Genomic DNA, 20212 nt, shown 5'->3' with positions numbered 1-20212 from the left:
TTTCTCAAGTTCAGACCATGTCCTAATTAATGGATCCTATTTTCTCTCATGCATTAGAATTTACAGGAAAACAGCACACAAAATCTATTTCTAATGAGATATAAGTCTGAAGAATTCAGACAAGTAGTATTAATGGCTAAAACTTAAAAAAAATGCAGTAGGAACAGTAACACCATTTAGAGTTCATGTTTGATGCTGATCTATCCTCTCAAGATTCCACACATCTCTGGTTCCACTAAATATTATGCTTCATGTTGCAGTATTTGGCATAATACTAAAATTCACTCAACCTGACAGATGTATTTTACTCTTCTGTGTGATTTTTTCAGTGCTATTAATAAAATCACGGTGTCAGTTTTGACAGATTGTTTTCAGGAGACAATCTTATTGAAACTCCTTATTTTATAGAAGCAGGTACATTTAGGGACACCAGAGAAGCTGCATTTAACATAGGGGTATTTTGTAGAGTAGCAGAAAAAACATTTATGACCAATTTTGTCTGCAGAACATTTCTACATTGAAATAACAAATGTCTGTAAGCATGTACCATATCATCAGTTCCCAGCTAAAAGAACATAAAATTTACATGTATTGCCAGTGTTTCTCTGCCTCTTGGCTTACATGGACCAAAAGTGATGAAATACTCTTCTAAGCTTTTAAATCTAGAGGATATACAAGCACAGATAAATGTATGACTCAATAAGCAAAATGGATTCAGGACCAAAATAGAAAAGAATTGACAGGATCTAGAATGAGTAAGAAGAGGAACTTCGCCTTGTTCCTGTCTGCACTGAATCACAGCTCCTACAATTTACCTTTAATTCACAGGCTCTGGATTAAAACAACAACTTGATACAGTTAAAAAAATAGAAAAAACCACATTTTTTCCTAAGTATACTTAAATGTTACATGGGAGATTGAGAGACAACAGGATGGGGCTGTACCAAGAACGCCACAGCTCTGGTTTTTCATCCCTCACCCACTCCTGCAGAGCACATCCCTCCCCATTCAGGGATACCTGAGGGTACTTCTTCACCTCACAACTTCTGCTTTGCCAAATTAAGTACTTTAAAATGTTTCCAAATTAAAACCACCATTGCCAGGAAGTGCTCTTGCCAAGCCCATTTTCTGTGTATTCCCAATGCATTGCCCTCAAAGAAATGAGCACACAGAGCTACCCACATCTCCTGAGAAACTCAGAGCAGCAGGAATTTGAAGCCATGGTTTTCACCTTTCAGAGTAGCTGTAGACTGCTTCAGTGCACAAAATCAGATTAACAAAACCTCCACAAGAGGAAAGCAACACCTCTGAGGCTTGTACACAGTGGAAGTCTGTCAATAGTCTGCACCAGCTCTTTGAACTAGCAATTGATTCTCATGCTTTTTCCTCCCTTCTCCCCATGTAAAGCACATCAATGCCACAGAGCAGTGAAGTGCACACCAAACTCAGTGTTCTCACTGGGAAAGCAAACGTGCTTTTCAAAACTGAGTGAGATGAGCTCACAGACAACAGATCAGTGAGAGGGCACCAAGGACTGGGCAGGACTCGACCCTCCCTGGTGCCTGCCAGGTCTGGATGTGTTCAACCTTGCAGGCTCCTCCTCAGCATCATCTTCATCACACTCTGGGCTAGAAGGGCTGATGTGAAGCCAGCTGGAGGCTGCTCCCTGCCCAGGCTGGTCTGTTTGTGCTGGCACCCAGCTCCCACCCAGCTCCTGCACAGGATGCACACAACAATCCATGCCCACTTCCCGCTTTTACCCACTTCAAGTGGTTTACTTTTGCCTGTCTTAAGCTCTTCAAACTTCAAAAAGGATTAAAAAAAAAATTGATCTCATTTGAAGAGAGGAAAAAAAAAAAGATGCTTTATAAGGAAATAGGCAAAAGCATTGTCAGAATGCTCAGAACTGCTTATGTTCCCACAGTACTTGCAGCCACACACAGAACTTCTTGAACTACCAGATCACTGCATGGCCAAGAAGGGAGCCACTGAGTGCATGAGAAGGAAGTGACTCAGACTGAAATTCATAAAGGACAGCATGAATGGGACAGGATTTCCGCTTACAGCTCTTTTTACATGGCAAGGCTCCTTTACAAAAAAAAAACCAACCCACAAAAAACCCAACCCTGCTCCCTCCTGTCCCATTCAGTTTTTGAAACAGCTCTGTGGAAAAGCTCCAACATGGATTTTAAATCAGAATCCCAGTATCATACCTCCAAGCCTTCTACCTGTACAAAACACAACCCATCATGCTACCAGAAACACTCAGAGAAATTGCTTAATTTTCAGTCAATTATAAGCAATCAGTTTCTTCTCTTTTTTTGCCTTAAAACAGTCTATTCCCAACATAACTAGAAATCTTTATTTACAAGTGCACCACCCAACACAGCATGATGCAGTCAATGGAAAAGGTCAGAATTGCACTTATATCCCCAATCTGAAACCATACATTTCCTAGTAAAAAGAGGATGCTGCTGTTACAGAACCACCCTGGGATAAGGGTGCATTTTAGAAGCACCAGCTAATTTTTAATGTACCATCATGCTGTACAGAGGGCAAAGGTGCATGGGCTGGATCCACAACTGTAGAGGTGACTGAACAATAATTTAACAATAATCCAGAGTAATTTACTTAATTTCAGTACTGATCACATTCAGAATTGATGATCTATAAACCCATTTCTTCAATCAGTGGTGAAGCAGATTTTTGGGGAACCCTTTCTTCTTTTAATATTGGAAGGAAGCTGGAAGTTATTGATATATGGCAGAATTTTCCATGGGAGAATAGATTTGTATGGAAAAAAGTTTTTTTCTTAATTTTTGTGTTAAATATCACACATACTGTGATTTTTCAGGGAAAAGGGTGAGTTGCCTTTGCATTGTATGCTGGACATTTTCTTCAATATAATTCACACGATCCCAGAATGGTTTGGGATGGACCTTAAAGATGCTCTTGGTCCATCTCCTGCCGTGGGCAGGGACACCTTCCACTATCCCAGGCTGCTCCCAACCCCATCCAGCCTGGCCTTGGACACTCCCAGGGATGGGGCAGGCTCAGCTTCTCTGGGCACCCTGTGCCAGGGCCTCACCACCCTCACAGGGAAGAATTCCTTCCCAGTATCCCATCTCACTCTGCCCTCTTTCAGTTTAAAGCCCTTTGCCCTGTCTGTCACTCCATGCCCTTGTGAAAAGCCCCTCTCCAGCTCTCCTGTAACCTCTTTAGGGGGTCTAAGGTCTTCCCCCTTCCCCAGGCTCAACCCTCTCACTCTGTGTTGATAAGGAAGGCGTTCCAGCCCCTTTTTTGTTCCTGCAGCTCTGCAATAACCCCAGCCCCAGCAGAGTGGGTGTGCTAAGGAAGGAGGAACACACCCCTCAGAGAAATCACTGCCAAAAAGCAAGGAGCAGGACAAGCATCACCTTAAGCACAGGGGCAGCAGATCCAAGAACAGAAACTCCCATTTCCCTGTCACAGATCCCCTGTGTGGGATCATCTCTCCCTGCTGATTAAAGCAGACACTCCAATTGCCTCTCTGAGCATCAGCCCAGCAGCAGCTGGGACTGCAGCTAGAGGTGGCCCTGGGGAGCTCCCACCCACACTTCCAGCACTCAGGCAGCTCCCAAATTTTGTTTCATCCAGCCCAATCCCTAAGGACAGCAATCACTGTCAGGCTGCAGCACTGTGTACTGACACAGGCTGCTCTCTGCAGCAGCCAGAGCTGAGCCTGTGCAAGCGCCTGCTCCAGCTGTGTCTGGGGCTCCTAAAGCCCCCTCCCTTGCCAGCAGCTGGATCCCAGCACTGCTCCATCATCCAAACACCCCAAAGAAGCCAGCTCCACTGCAGGAGCACACACACCCCACAGCCAGCTAGGAAATCACAGGCCATCAAGCACATCACAATCCCAACTCAAAAATCCACGCAAACAAAGCCCTCAGCTCCAGCTCTCCTCCACCTTACTCCAAGTTTTACTGCAAATTCATACATTCCTACTCCCCTCCTAAAGAGTTTTTTGGTTAAGTGGTTTTCTAAATAAAGATTTATCCACAAATTTTATACATGTATATACATATTTTTATATATTTATGTATCTAAAAATAGGCTTTCCAGGCCATTCTGCAATGTTGGAAGCAGCCACACAGCACCATCAAGTTTTAACTATTAGCAGGCTCAACAGATATACATCCACAAAACCTGTAAGTTTAAACCCCTTTGCAACTTGTTGTTTCTGACACATTCATTTTTTCTGGCTATTCTAAAATCTGCCATCTTAGCATAAATCAAATTAACAACTGTGCCCAGACTGCTGTTAACTCTCACCTTAATTACCTGTGTGGCCATGTTAGTCAGGTATTCATCAATAAATCCCCAAATAATTAAAGAAGAAACAGAGAAGGAAATATAAAGTGACAGATATTATTAGAACCTTGTAAATATCAAGTGGGAACTTATTTTCTTTTAGGGAGCTGCTTCATGAGAGCCTTTAAGAAACCTCTGTGACCTTTCTGCAGAAATCTGAATGCAAGTTTACATGTATGACTATAATAATACACTGATGTCAAAAACCTCACATTTGAGCCCACAATATCTTTTTTTTTTTCCTTTTAATATGAAAAAAAATCTGCCATTACTTCTTCGGCCATGAGCTTGCTGCAGAGCAGCTGATGCAACTCAGGGCTGCCACTCCTGGGTGCAGATGCAGAACTTAATTTTAAAAGGCAGGAGGGTGGGACAAGGGATGCTTATTTGCACAGCCTGCTGTTAGGGGCTTTTCCAGAGCTGGGAGAGCACTCCATCCCTTGCTGTCCCCAGTCTGGAGGCACTCTCTGCCTGACCGGGTTGGAGGTGCTGTAGCCTTGACTCCACTGATTTTCTTGGCATTTTAAAAGCCCTCGTGCTCTTCAGCTGCAGCACAGCAGACCAGTGCAAAGCAAAGAATTAGACAAACACTAGGGTTGCAGGAAACCCTTAGATAAGATGCTTTTAAATGATTTCTAGATTATTTCAGAAGTGATCAGCCAGGCTGACTCAGTACCCACTGAACCAATATTGTAAGACTATACTTTTTTCCAGGTCTTCCACACACGTGCCTCAAACACCCCATGTATTCCACCTCAAATAAACACCTAAACATAAATAAGAATGCTAAAGTTTGCATAAGCTGATTGGCAAGAAATAACTAGAAAGTCTAACGCAGTGATTCATTTTCTTGGATTACAGCATTCCCAAATACAGCTCCTTGCTCATTCTGAAGACCCTGAAGCGCGTCTGCAAATCCTCATTCCTTACCATGCCAGCAGCATTTTTTCCCCCTCTTTGGCTATTGATACAGTTAATTTTTGTAACTATTTCTTTCAGTTACGTCTCACATGTAAAAGTACAGAGGCATATAAATATACACTAGAGATAGATAATGGAAAATCCGTGTTTTATGCACAAATTAACTCAAGATATTTCAGAGTGTGCTACATTATGAATATCCTGGCCACGCTGCTTTGGTTACTGCATCAAAGTTTGTTCAGGAAGCTGCTGCAGCAGTCAGCAAAGAGACAAGCAGAGAGGAGAAAGGCAGGTAGGTACAAGGGATTATAACAAGTTACTAAACTAAATTTAGGTAGAACTGGCTGCGTGCAGAATGACTTGTGATAAATGAGATTTGATTACACTAGAGCACTGGGTTGTTCATCTAAAGTTTTAAATTTTTAAATGGAAAGTCTCTGAAAATGCTGGAGAAAATTATTTCAAAAGTAGCCAGACTTATTTGACCACTATTTCCAATGGCTAACATTAAGAAATTTCCTCTCAGTTCTGTTTTCAACTAATCTTACTTTCACTGAATTTTCCCATTAAAAAAACCCTTGGTTTTTCAGTCATCACCTCTAAACTTTCTAATAACCTCACCAGGTTAACCTAGGATATTCACAATAGTGGTTCCTAGTAGTCAGATTTTGGTTATAGCTCAATTGTCCATGAAGATTTTTGTGCAGTGCCAAGATGCCTCTCCGAAAAGCAAAATAAAATCAAGACCTCACCCATGAAACACATTTCTGCTTCCAACAGATAAAAAGAGAACGATGCTGCATCTACCAAGGGAGCAGTCGCAAAAGATGGGGAGGCACTGGGCTCACCTTACAAAACAAACACAACCCAGCAAGCCCAGCGTTGGCATTTAAGTTCACACCGTATTAACGCGTGGGTGGGAGTGTTTCTTGGCACGGCCACTGGATCCACACAGAGGAGGTCACAAGCCGGAAAGGTGCAATAAAAAAGGAATTAATAATAAATAAATAAAGCCCCCTTTCTTACCATGTGGGTCTTGTTCATTTGACTTTGGGCTGCTCCTTGCTCTGCGCTCCGGTTTCTTCAGGGCCGGGGCTCCCCCGCCGCCGCTGCTGGCCCCGTTGTGGCTCTTGGCATAGCCATTGTACACCGTGGTGCAGCTGCCTATATGGCTCTTGTAGATGGAGGAGGGAGGGCTGTTCAGGCGGTTCTGGCGGTCAATCTGCCTGTCTTTGAGTTTTTTGTGCTGTGGTTTGCTGTACTGGTCTTCCCTGGTGATGTAGCTGGACATCCCATATAGTGGTATGATTTCTGAAACGGAACGGTTCACCCGCGTTAACTCAGAACAACAAAACAACGGAGGGGTTTTTTTCTCCCAGAAAACCAAATTTCTGGCTATCTCCAAATGAAATTACTCCAGCTGTTCCTGGAGGTTTTTTTAAAAAAACCTCTATTTTGCAATGGTTTTGTATTAACTGCACTCCTTTGATGACAGAATTTTACTTTGGATGAGTGTGTAAAATACCACTATTAGGGTCATGTTTTTCCCTTACTTTTCAGTTTTTGTGTTTCAGGGACAGATTACAAGCAAAAATTCAGACAGAACTGATCTTTTTGAAAAAGCCTTCATAAGCTCAGAGCAATTTAGCATTTTCTTCCTCAGGGCCTGACTAGACAGAACAAGCTGAGGTGTGCTGGTTCCAAGCTGCCAACCCTGGATTACATGCAATTTAACTTCCCAGTATAAATAGACTTGACAATCATGTCAGTGCTGCCTAAGGAGAGAAGGGCAACATGAAGCAGAAGCTTTGGGAATTAAAACTATCTCAAAAAAAGTTTGAGAATTATCATAAATATCATGTACATTCTTTGGATACACTTCATTAAATACAATCCCCACTTCCCCCTCCATGGATGACTTTTTTAACCTAAGGCAGGTCAGCTTGCAGGGATCACAGTATTTCCTGATTTTTTCTATAATTCAATCTTCCTTTTCATGCTTCACTTTGAGTGTGAACCTTGAAAATATCATGCCCAAAACAGCTTTGTCTTTAAGAATGAATACTCACAGCTAAAGCCCCTCACTCAGGATATTAAAGGAGGCTCCATCCATGTAATGAAGCCACTCTCTAAGTTCTCCACCTCACTCCTACTCTTGGTTCCCCCAGCCCTTACATCTTGCTGAACACAGGTGCGAAAGGCCATTCCCAGTCCCTTCCTCCCAGCTCACCTTGCTCTCCATATATTGTCGGGGGAAGATGATGCTGTGGGAAAAACTGTGGTGGCATGTCCCCAGGTCCAGTGACAGGAGGGTAGAAGGCTGTGTGGGAGTTGTGGATGAAGTGGGGATGGTGTGCCAGGTAGGGGGGCAGGTGATGGGTGGGCGAGATGGCCGAGGGGTAGCTGGGAGGGAAACACTCCGGCGACTGCGGCGTCACCACCACCCTGCGGACGCCCGTGCTGTCTTCTATCACCTGCAGAGAAAGGAGCACGTTAGGCAGCATCTGAACAGGCACACCTCTGAAACAGCACTGTTTACAGCTTCTCCTCCCACTGCAAAACAGTTGGGCATGGGCTTTAGCTTCAGGAATAAACACAATTCTAAAATTAATATCAGCAGAAATGACCGCGGTGGTGATGTGGCTTTTCCTGGAGCCTCAGATATCCCTACTAATCACTGGGAGATGTACTGCTGCTAGTGATAACTATGTGGGTTAAGGGACAGAATAAATAACCTGCATTTAGGGAGGAAAACAATTGAAAAAGGAACACAAAGCACCAAAATAAGCATTCTCTTTGGGACTGACCTTACATTCTGCCCATAACATTTCTACCACGGATTTTGACAGCGCCCTGAGAATGGAGTTAGTAACACTTTGGAAAGCAGCTGGCACTGCTGCTGTGGAGAGGCTGTGTGTGTGCACACAGACATGCACTCTGCAGGAACCTGCTGTGCTGGCCTACATTTGCAAAGGAGCTGCTCTGTTCATAACAGGTAGCTGCTCAGGACAAATCACAGGGCAGGGGCTTGTTTCTGTTACAGAGCTGGTCTATACATCCACACAAATCAGCTCTGGGATATGCATAACTTGGCCCCTAACACCACAGGCAAAGCATGTAAAAACAGATGTAGGAAGGTGGAAATGTGCTTAGGCTGAAAAATGTTTTTCAGGTTATAATTTTTCCAGAGTTGTATTTCTGGAGAACAGTCAACCAGCCAAATTTCAATCCAGACTTAGGAACCAAGCTTTTCTTGAAGCTCATCCAAGAAACTTCTGCCATTTCTTAAATTAAAAAATAGAACCACGTAAGAACCATTTGACTGTGGATGCTGGCATGGACGAGGTGGAAAAGCATGAAGGAAGCATCATTTAATTTCATACAACAAACAGGTTGTTGAGAACCCCATTTTCTCTAAACTGACTGATGGCACACAGATGGAGCAGTACCTGTGATGAATATGTGGTATGAGCAAAGTGAACGTGCACCAGAGGCACCTGCTGCAAGAGGCTGCCACTCTCAGCTGATTCCCACACCATCAGCTGGGGTTGTACAGCACCAGCAGAAGAGACTCTGCTGTGGATTGCACACACTCCAGCGGCTCCCATCACATCCCAGTGTCTTTAAACCACAAAGAGAAATCTGTACCCTGGAGCAGGGTATGGCACAGGCAGGTTGCTGTTTGTGCCCTGCACCTCACAGCACCAGCCCTGCCCAGGGGCACTGCCCACAGCCCTGAGCACGAAAACTGCTCCAGCAAACAGCAGCTCCTGCCCCAGGCACCAGCTGAGCAAGGTATCACAGGGGAAAATCCACCCAGGAGTGGCTGACCCAATTCCTGCCCCAGGCCATGGGTGCCCTCAGGGTCTGTGCATTTATGCCTCTCAGCTATGGGATGTGACCATGCACACACAATTTCTGTGGCTTGGCTGGCCTCTACACAAGACAATTTTCTACATAAAGTCAATTCATTCACTTGTAACATTTCACAGTAAAAATGTGTTGCTTGCTGAGTAACCAAAATAGTAATTGTTTGGCTTAACATACTTGATTCTACCCTCAGAATTTACGACTTCCACAAGCAATTTGTCAGCTGCCAGCTTTAAATTTCAAAGACTTTACAGAGTCCTCAGAAGACAGCTGAATCTCAGAGATTTAGACTATCACATCCTTTCAACTGCTCCATTTTCAGGCTTCCTATCTCTGCTACTGGTTCTGCTCCACAGTATCTCTTATCCTGCTGCCAGGTCTCAAACCTGCACTCAGAAAGGTGGAAAAGAAGGAAATCCTTTACATTTAGCACATATTTGTATTTATCAAGGACTGTGCACAGAAATGCTGGATTTAACTCCAGACTCAGATTATGCTGTAACTTAATTGAGAGAGCAAGTTCCTACATCTGATGTGAGAGGTTTTCATCATGGCTTTAACTAGTCCAAGTCTCAAAGCCAACTCCAAGCTCTTATCTCTGCATCTAGACCAGCTACATGTGCCTTTTGTGCTCTGCTGAAAGATGAATATATTAAGGAACAGATTTAGACAGAAAGCTTGTACACTGAGCAGCACATAATGTAAACCATATTTTAAATTATTAGGATTCAGCTTCCTGAACTACCATCTATAAAGCAGGGAGGAAAGCTCAGAGTCCTGTCAAAGACCTTTTTGATGAAATTACCCTGCTAGATGAAGCTATACAATATCAACAGGACTGAGAGAAGCCAGAGATGAGGGGATAGAATGGAAAATTTCAGCTGGGAGGAACCTACAACCACCAACTATTCCAACTCAAAGGATGAGCCAGCCTTCCAAATTACTTCAGTTGAAAAGCCAAGACACTAATATCTTTTATTTGTTTCCTCCCAGGCCATGAACACTGACAGCATTCTTGTTATTCCACGTGCATACATTGCAAATGAACACAAAAACACAGGGGACCTTGCAAAACCCACTTTATTTCCCAATCCTACAGGGCACTTTCTCTCTAAACTAGGAATTATTGATACACATGTACATTTCTGAAGCTGCACACACAATCTTTAAATACACTATTCTGTCCTTAACAAATCAAAGCTGGTAATCTGATTTATGTGTTATATGCAGCAGGTAGCTATAAAGACTGGAGATATCCCTGGATGTGTAAAACCTGCAGTGAGGAGATTGTAGTAGTGCCATTCTGGGAGACAACGCTCAGTTCATCAAAGATAGATAAAATCAGTTTTAATCCATTAATGAAAAAAACATAACTTAGCAGAGAGGTTCAACTTTGCTGTTTTAAGAAGAAATCTGCAATTCTTTGTATCTGCTTAAAACCATTTGTCACAGAGATCATAAATTCATCTGGAAACTGCTAAACTGTCTCTTATTTCAGTGCCAAGACTCAACAAAATCCTAATCCCTGTTGAGGTCTCTAGATGCAATGGGAATATTAAAAGTAATTGCTATTACTAATCTTAGCACTTCTTTATATTTAGAGAAAACAAATATCTCTGCTCATTTTGCACCTAGAGATAAACTTCCATTATTTTGTGGGTTTTTTTTCAGACAGTTAGTAGGTAAATTGTTTTTTGCTGGTATTTTTTGTGCTTGCTGGTGTAAGTGGCATGCCACCTCAATAACAATACTATTATAGCATAGTTCTGTGTGGGTTTTTTTCCCATATTTTAGGGAGCTTAATTGCTACATGAGGTAGGTGATGATCTTTCAGGGCAGTCTGGGTTAACATTACTCATACACAATAAAACTGCCTCCCCCATTGGTTGCCACATTTGGGGAATGCCATTTTAAATGTTATTTGTTTTCCAGTGCAGATATCACTGTAGTAACTAGAGATAATTCACGTATTCAAAGTACATCACACTGCTCCACGTTGTCTCCTTTTTCTCCACTGACATTTAATATTACACTCTAAGGAAAAGGGCATGTTAATTGTGCACAAGTAAATTGTATCTGTATTTTGTGAGATCCGGTAAAAGAAACAACCACCCTCATTCTGTAACACACCTTTACTGTACGAGTTTATATGGTAATATGCAAGTAATTTCCACTTACTTTCAAAAAACACCCCAAACAACCCCTATTTCAACTTAAATTTAATATGTTAGATTCGGCAAGGACATCTGGAGCATGGCCACTGGGTGGACCACAACCAATACTTCACAAATTTCATAAACTAATTTGAAACTCCATTCATAAATCAATCTGTACCCAAAACCAGTACAGAATGAGCTCATCCAGGAGGCACTTGGATGTCAACATTTTATTTATTCATTTAATTTCTTAAAGATGCCAATCCGAGTTCACGCCAGTCGTAGCAAGTTTGCATCACTATCTTTAGAATCCATCAGTATTAAATCAAGCACCAAATTAACTCTATACCTTCAACGTGGAAAATAGACAGATAAACATCTAGAATGCTGGAAAGCACGTTGGGGTAATTCAAATCTAGAATGATACAGTTCTTCAGGACCAGTGCCCATAAACACAAAAGGATCATCACTTCATGGCTTGCTCCACATGAGATCTGCACAACCTTCCTTCTGTTCGAAGTTTTAATGAGGATCATCCTGTTAAAGGACTGGCTGCAGTCTACAGAACACCCAGGGCAGCTCTGTGAGCAGTAAGCCACACAAAAACAAGGAGATTGTCACTAAAACCTAATGCTAGCCAAACATGCTTTTGGAGAAGAACACCTCTCTTACGGGACAGGGTGTGCCAAGGACCAAAATCCTGATTTTCAAGGATGGAAGAACTTTTCCACCATTTTAAATGTCATTTAAAGACATTCCTCTTTCCAGAAGTTATGCTTTAGTTCTGTCAAATGCCATGTGCTTGGTGCAGGAATATTGAACTGCAGGACCATGGCTCAAATGGAAAACTTCAGACCATAGAAACCCCGTGGCCAAAGGAGGCTCTTCAACACGTGCACCTCATGGTCCAACCAGTAAATTTGTCCTTTAGTCTTAAAATATCTGTGGCAGAGAGCTCATATTGTAAATTGTAATTTATTTTATTTACAAACCTGTAAATAAAACAAAAAGTGGAGTTTCATGCCAAATTTTTTGTCCAACTACAGACAAGTAACTTCTCAATTTCAAAAGGAATTGCTCCAGGTTTATTTCAGAGAGAGCAGTCCTCAGCCAGTAGCACTAAACGAACACATTAATGATCCTGCTTTTTGATATTTTCATTTTTCTAGTTCTCTTGATTAGAGCACTTCAAACCCTCCTCCTCTCCTCCCAAATACACACTGAAAAGCAGGATCAACAACCCATGAGGATGTCCCCCAGATTTAACACCTTAGCCTCCAAATCCTTAATCTCACTTAACAGTTGAAGCCAAAAAAGTCGACATCACACACATTTAATGCAGATTTCTCTGCTACGTCACCTTCCAGAACCAACTTTTACAGCAGAGATATTGTCCACCAGGAGCACAGCAAAGAACTTCTCCTCTGGTCTATATTCAACAAACCCTTAGCCCACAGAGAATTGCAGGGACATGAACCCTGATCTGATAGCTCCTATCTGCCAGAGGTGCACTGAGGTTTGTCTGCTGAAAAGATAATCCAAAATACTGGCTCTTTCAAGAGCTGGTCTTTTGAGAGCAAAACTGTAGCATCAAAGATTTGAACTGGTGGTGTGTATTTGTTTTCTATTATTTTCCTGGATCATTTCCTGCCCTGGCTAAGCCTCATCATTGGGAACATCTCCTCAACATCAACAAACCCAGCTTCTAGTCACAATTATTAACGTGGTCCTTGAAGTCTAGAAAGAGAGTCTGTGTTTGTGCTGCTTCCAGTGGGGCTGACCTTGCAGGGCTCACATCCTGCTGCCAATTTTTCCAAAGAGGTGATGAAGCACCACATTAATCCAGGGTTGCAATCATTCGATAACTCATGTAATATTCAGGGCTAACACAGCTCACACAGGCTTGGCATAACAAAATGGAAATAAGATTTCATGCCTTTTTTAAATAGGCACTGTTGCTTCTCTGCAGGGGCATTGCTGTCTGCCTGACTCTTAGATGTACACTTTGAGGACAAATCAAACCAAAAAATCAAATGCATTTTGATTCATATCCTAGAGTGCATTAATTTGCTTTATGGCCTTTCCCTTGATGTGTTAAATTTAAGTTGTGTTCTAATTGTTTGTCATAAAAGACTGGGTTCAACTCTGAAGCAATAGAAAAAAGCAAGAGCAAATAAGGCAGAGACATTTATTACAACAAAGAGCTAGTTTCATTACTGCAGACTTTCAACTCCTGTTTAATTTGAAGCAGTCTGAAAGACAAGAGACTCACCACAGAACAGAACACACATTCCGCTGCAGAAAAGTGCAGAATACAGAGTTTCCCCCTATAACTTTACAACATATTTCCAGCTCCCTGGAAAAACTGCTTCAGAAGAGGGTTTTTGGTTGGATTTTTTTCTGGTTAAGAAACTACTTAAAGGCTTCTTCAGTGGAATTATTATGGTGCCCCACAAAAAGCTTTACAGAAGAACTGGGCTCAGACAGAGATACAGCTGGAAAACTTTCACCCCTCTGGTTTGGAAAGCATTCCAATTATACCCAACCATTTATCTCAGCACAGAGGTGTAGAGGTATAAACATTTTAATATTAAAAAGGTGTTAAAAGTTATTTCAAAGGAAGAATAAATCTTTAGATAAACCTCTGCATGATATGAGCCAGTCTATTGAATTAGGTGAGCCCGTGAGGAGCATTAAGCAGCAAATGCTGTCTCAAAACTCCAACCACTCCCCTTGGGAGGGCTGAGGAGCAGGAGGACCACCCTGACATCCTGCCCTCTCTCCTAGGCTGGCTAACGAATTCCCTCTTACTTGAAGCATGTTTTCACTCTGTTCAGAAGTCAAAATACCACAGAGTGATTGCAGTATTTTGTGGGATTTAAGCATGACGCCATCCACAATTTTTCAGAATTACACAAGCTCACATGTTTCCTGGGGAGGGGAAGAGACTCCAGGATATCATCTATTTTCTGCTTAATAAGATGCCAAACTATATCTACCAAAAGTTCTTATGCTATTCATCAAGGATATCTGAAATACTTTGTGTACTTTTAAGGAGGCTTTTGGTCCAGGTCTCAAGAAAATGGTGACATTATTTGATTTATTGTATTGATCACAGCTGTTATGCCTTACATCAATCTTTTGGGTTTTTTTGGTTTTTTTTTCCTTACCTCAGAAAGAGTCCAAGCTTTGCAGAAGATGGAAGGAACAGACTGGTAATCTGGGGTTATTTACACAGAAGAGCAGTAGCTGTTCAAGAGCTCCAAAACCTAACAGCTTTGCGAAACCTCTTCCATTTTTCCATAAATAGATAGTTAAAATCACATTTATTCTTGAAAACACACCAAAACCCCCAGTTCTTGGTATGCTGCAGGATTTCTGCTGGGAAGATACTGAGGATCAACTGCATATTTTATAGCTACAGTGGCTCCTTCTCTCACTTCCATGGTCTCCTACACCTTCTGACTGTCACACAATAACTTGAGGCATTGGCCAACACCAAGGACTTCTCCCCCTCACACAAACAATCCAAGCTGCATTTATAGGCTCAGCCTGTGTGCAGAGCTTTTGCAGGTGCCCAAACCCCAAATCTACTCCAAATATCAGGGTGTGAAGGTGCACATCCATGGTCACTTGTGCAATTGTGAGTGTACTATCAGTCAAGCGCACGAGGCATGAAGATGTGTATTACCATTTTCATTAAAATTTCTAAATAAACTTCAACCAAGTAGATTTCTCTATGTGGACCAATGCTTTTGCTTTTACATTTAAAAATTGTTGTTATTTTGTTAATAAAAGTTTTAATTCTTCAAGAAGCATACCTGTGAGATATAACCAGGAGGCACATGAATAGGGGGAATGGATCCATTGGGTGACATCATGGGAACCTCTGCTGGTCCTAACAGAAAGAGAGTAATAAGATATCAGTTTTTTCAGTTAAAAAAATAGCATAATGGCTTAGAAAAGGTTAAAAATAGCTTTACTTTTGAAGCCTGCAATAACAAAATGAGCAGCTCCACTAATTTCTGGTATATGGAAAATGCCTTGTGCCATCATTCTGAGAATAAGATCATTGTTCAATGACTTTACCATATATTCTGCTGAAATAATATTTTCATCATAAAACAGCTAGAACATAGACTTTATATTACCCACTGATCAACTTATACAGCATTAAGTAGTAACACAATATGTTCTTTAGCAGCCCACAATTCCTATATTGAACTCTGTTTAAGTTATTCTTGTCAAAGACATAGGAGCAGGGAACAAAGCAGAAACTGTGTAGCCTGGAATTAGGCAGCTCCCAAGGAAAGCGTCCAATTGTAGCAAAAAAAGAGAAAAGTCACATATGTGAAAAACTATCTATCTATTTAAGAATGCACAAAGACCAAATTCATTATCTCAGCTATTCAGACTAACCTTGGAATGTGGTTATACAAGCAAGAAGCTTATGGTTTCCACTCTGAAATCCAGCCCTGAACATGCAAGTTCCATTTTGAGGCACTGAGTACAAGTACAACAAAGCAAGTGCCATAACCACTGTGCTTCTGGAAATGGAGCCTCACAGCTAAAAGTGTCTAGATAAAATGGAAATAGTTCTCTCAACTGCTGACTGATTCACCCATTAACTCTGGGAACATCACAAGGAGCAGTCAGTAAAACGACCCCCCCAAACATCAAACAGATGTCTGCAATCAGAGTTTACTGCTTGGAAAAGAAAAAAAATTAATTTCATTCCTTCCTTATTGCATATTAAAATCTGACACTGGACTGTTAATTAGCCCATTTGCACCCATGGTCAAACTCTTGAGAGGAGCTCAGCAGGACCCTGCTCCTTGTCACTGCAAACTGAATTTCAGCTTTGACTGACAACACAAAAGGAAACTCCATCACCTTCTCTGATGGAGAAGCCATCCAACATCTCCAAACCATATCACATTCTAGGGAAGGAAGCTGAGCACTAAAACATATGAAGCACTTCAGGCACAGATGGGATGCAATGGCCTGTAGGAGTGACTGCTCCTAAATTTTAGACTCATCTAATGAAACCTCCAACAACAGAGTCACAGTCTGTTGTCTGATATCAGCAAAACCAGTCCACATTAAATTAGCAGTCATTCCCCCTCCATCTGCATTTTTATACTCCTGCTGCTTCTGGTACAATCAGCAGAACTTCCCTCCTCCAAAAATCCAAGTTACACACAGGAATCCATCTGAGTTATTTTTACCCCCTCTTATCTTGGTTTGTTTTCTCTAGCCAGTTATTTACAGTTTAACCAGCCCCTGCAGCTTTTACTAATCACATCTAAGTTTGAAATATGGTAAACCATCATCAAGTGTATAAGGCAAATGGGAACTCTGAAGCTTAAATATTTTGGATCTGGTTTTGCTGGACTTCATACTTTCCTACCCTTAACTATGTGGGGAAATTTACCTACACTACAGGCCCAGTAAGGGGGAAAAAGTTATTACTTGTTATTCAGTTCATATGGATTTCTCTCTTAGCCTATGACCCTCACAACAGTATTTGTCTCCACAGACAGCCAACAATTTTAGTGTCAATGGAAAAAATTCAGCCTGAGCAGTATATGATTATTGGGAAGGAGCTGCCATCTAAATGGCTTTATTTAAATCCATCAAAAATATGAAGTGACAATTGGTTCAGAACAGAAATATTGTTTGAATAAATGTGTTTTCCCAATCAAAAAAAATCTTGTCAAACTTACTTTGAGTTTTTTATTTCTCTCTGAATCCACTTTGCTCTGTACACACTGCCAAGTTTTGTTCCACAGTAAGCTGGACAGTTCATAAAAGGTAAAGGCTGATATTGTGAACATGCAATGATGCTTTTTTCAGGATTTAATCCACACTGGATTATCTCAAGAGCTGTTCAGTTTTTCAGGACAGAACATGCTTGAAAAAATGAATAGTTAACAGTTATGCAACACATTCCTTGTCAGTGATTTCTTAAACTCAAACAAATGCTAAAAAACCTGTTGATATAAATTTTTAAATCCTGACTTCACCATTTAAATAGACAATAATTTAAATATTACATGTAAATGTTGCTCAGTAAAATGAAGCTTTATGCATAACCTGTTTCAGCCCCTCACCAAAACTTCTTATAGATGTATTGGCTAGCTGTTCTCAAAAATAGCTACTCTGACTTGGAAATAAACTTAAAATGGAACAGTTTTGGAGTTTCTACACAGAGAGCAGATATATACAACAAAAAAGCAGCACGGCATGCCTCGTATCTGTCCTTCCAAACCTTGTGCCAACTGCTCATATGGAGTAGTGATCCACTTGCAGGAAGAAATCAAACTCCCACACTGATACTGTTGACTGTAACACTTCCACTCCAATAAAAAAAAAGTAATATTGTGTTTTATCATCAAAACGTGCACTGTGCAAGATGAGTCTTAACCTTGCATATGACCCACAAACTGTTAAAGTCATTTGGGTAACAGGTTTTTCAAAGACTGACAGCCTGGTGATTTGCAGCTAGATTTTGTTTCCACTGCTTTGATTTCAGGGTTAGCCAAATGACTTTAGCACACATTATTGCATTCCTCTCATCAATGGTATCAAAACAACTTCAAGTGGCAGTAAAATAAAGACCCCCACCTCCTCAGCTCAATGAGTCTCAACAATTATTAAAGATTCTTCTTGTTGTCCAACCACTCCCTAATTAACACTAAAATAAGGCCATATCTTGTTTGTCTTGAGTTTTGTTTGGTTGGCTTGGGTTGGTTTTTTTTTAGTATTTTTGATTATTTCAAATAGTTTTGACCTGTTAAAAAGCAGAACTTCAGAGGAGGATGTTCCTCAGCTGCTTATAATCACAGGTTGGATGTAAGCACTTTATACTCTTGGGAATCACAACTTTGCATGTTTTACTTGAAGATTTGTATTGAAACAATACAAAGTTTACTTTAAAGGAAAGTAAAGGAGAAAAGGTCCTTCCATTCTATCAGAGATGCTGCACACTGAAGTGAGCTTGCTGGAGTACTTTTCAAACCTGTTAACAAATGCAGATTGTCTGCTGAGTTCCTCATGAAACGCAGCCAGCAGTGCTTGGCCATCTCTGCTGACAGAGCCAGTGGCCAAATTCCAGCCCGAGCTCCCTTCCCAGGAATACAGCACATCTCTGGCTCCTGCAGGGCTGCCCTGTCCAAAATGCAGGTGCAAGGAAATTATTCCCCCTCCTCTGAAAGAAAAGCAGAAGCCACCAGTGTCCACCTCAGCAGGCAGGGGACAGACCCCACTTGTCCCCAGCACTGCTTTCCCATTTCCAACACATTAATACTTAACAGAATAAAACTCTGAATAAGTAAAAGAAGCAACTCAGTCTCATACAGTGGCAGAACTAATTAACACCTTGACACCCCAGTCTGAGCCTCTCCTCCTCTTCCCAAACACCTGTTCCCTTGTGCTGCTCTGTCACCCCTCTTACGGCATTAAAGTTGATTATTTTAACCATTTCAAATAACCAGCAAGGTTTTGTGAATCTATTGCCTTTAAAAAAAAAAACACCTGCACACCCAGTCTAACAAAGTAACAACAAAAATTCTCTTCCTTCTTGTGTCATGTTTTATTGGGTGATTTTATTGCACATCAAAACAGGGCTCCCTTCCACCTCTGTCTCCCACTTGCCCTGGCAAGAGGATGTTCCTGTCAAGCAGAGACTGACAGTTCTTCTGGTCATTTTTATTCCTTCTGGAATAATGTCACAATGTACTTGAGAAACTTCTGTCCCAAGATTTTCAAGGCTAATTATAGCCTGGGTTGCAACCCGTGACACTTTCAAAATTCTTGTACAAAACCAGTTTTGGAATAAGTAAGCGTTTTTCCTTGTTCCCTAGTGACCTTTAATGCATGCATTAAAGATCACTTTAATCAGTTTTCTTTCCTTAAATTATAGAAGCCAGAATCTGGCATTTCAGTTCCTCCAGCTTCTTTCCTCCAACACTTCTTTCCTATTTCTCTCCTTCCATATAACATTATAGGGCAAAAAAGTAATTTTACCACACCATTATCAAGAGTGCTTAGAGAGCATTGCTCTTCTTTATTATGTCCCTTGTAGGATATTTTTCACATCCAGCTCCAGCACATGGGCATATGTTTTACTCAGAGTTTCTAGTGACAGCTTTGCAATTACCAAACTCTACCAGGCTTTGTTATCAAGTTCCCATTCTGAGAGCAGTCACTGGAAGTTTCCTGAAGTTCAGGAATTTCTCAGCCCTGTTTCCAGCAAACACATGCCAGTTTACCATTTTACACCACAATACCTGCACTAGCAGAGAAACAATATGAAATTTAGGGATTTTGCAATTTGAGTTTGCAAGTTAAGAATCCTTGTACATTTTAATAACAAGAACCTACTGAACTAGCTAAGTGAAAAATTAAATCCAGGGAGGTAAATGTCTTAAATTTTATCAAGCTTAACAGTTAAAATTAACCCATGAAAAATTATTCTGCCCCTTCCTGATCCTCAACAAAACTGGTATCCCATCTTTCACATGTGGCACTTCTCAGGAAGTAAATCTATGGAGCAAAAGGTGTGACAGAATGAAAAGAAGAGATAATTAAGGGCAAATTGGTCTGCTTTGCTAAAACAAATGACCCAGGGCTTGCTGACCTTGGCTGGGACCCAAGGGTTTGCATTTTCACATGGATGAGCAGCTGTTCCGGAACAATTTCCTCAATGAAACAAGCACAAACAGGCTCCCTGTCAGGCACACGTGTCTTCTCCCTCCACTTGGTTATTCTCAAAGCAGCTTACGGACTAAACAAGGTGATGACAAGGAAAAGAAAAAAAAAAACCAAACAAAACAACCCCGGATCCTTCCATTCATCTTCTTTCCTCTGCAGCAGAGCTGTGGTGAGCATTCTCCCCAGCCTTTTGGCCA

The 20212-nt window shown here is 41.3% G+C and overlaps 1 protein-coding gene across 1 annotated transcript in view; it reads right to left on the bottom strand.

Annotated features, from left to right (window-relative positions):
- Positions 1-20212, bottom strand: part of FNDC3B (fibronectin type III domain containing 3B) — a 185220-nt gene that overhangs the window by 78629 nt on the left and 86379 nt on the right. Inside the window, exons 4-6 of the mRNA XM_030954819.1 lie at positions 15122-15198; positions 7505-7748; positions 6301-6585 (exon numbers count right to left, since the gene is read on the bottom strand). Of these exons, the coding sequence (XP_030810679.1) occupies positions 6301-6585; positions 7505-7748; positions 15122-15198 (606 nt within the window). The remainder of the gene's footprint in view (positions 1-6300; positions 6586-7504; positions 7749-15121; positions 15199-20212) is intronic.

This window comes from Camarhynchus parvulus, chromosome 9 (genome assembly GCF_901933205.1).
Source record: "Camarhynchus parvulus chromosome 9, STF_HiC, whole genome shotgun sequence".
Classification (NCBI taxonomy): Eukaryota; Metazoa; Chordata; class Aves; order Passeriformes; family Thraupidae; genus Camarhynchus; species Camarhynchus parvulus.
This window is presented reverse-complemented; position numbering and strand designations above follow the sequence as displayed.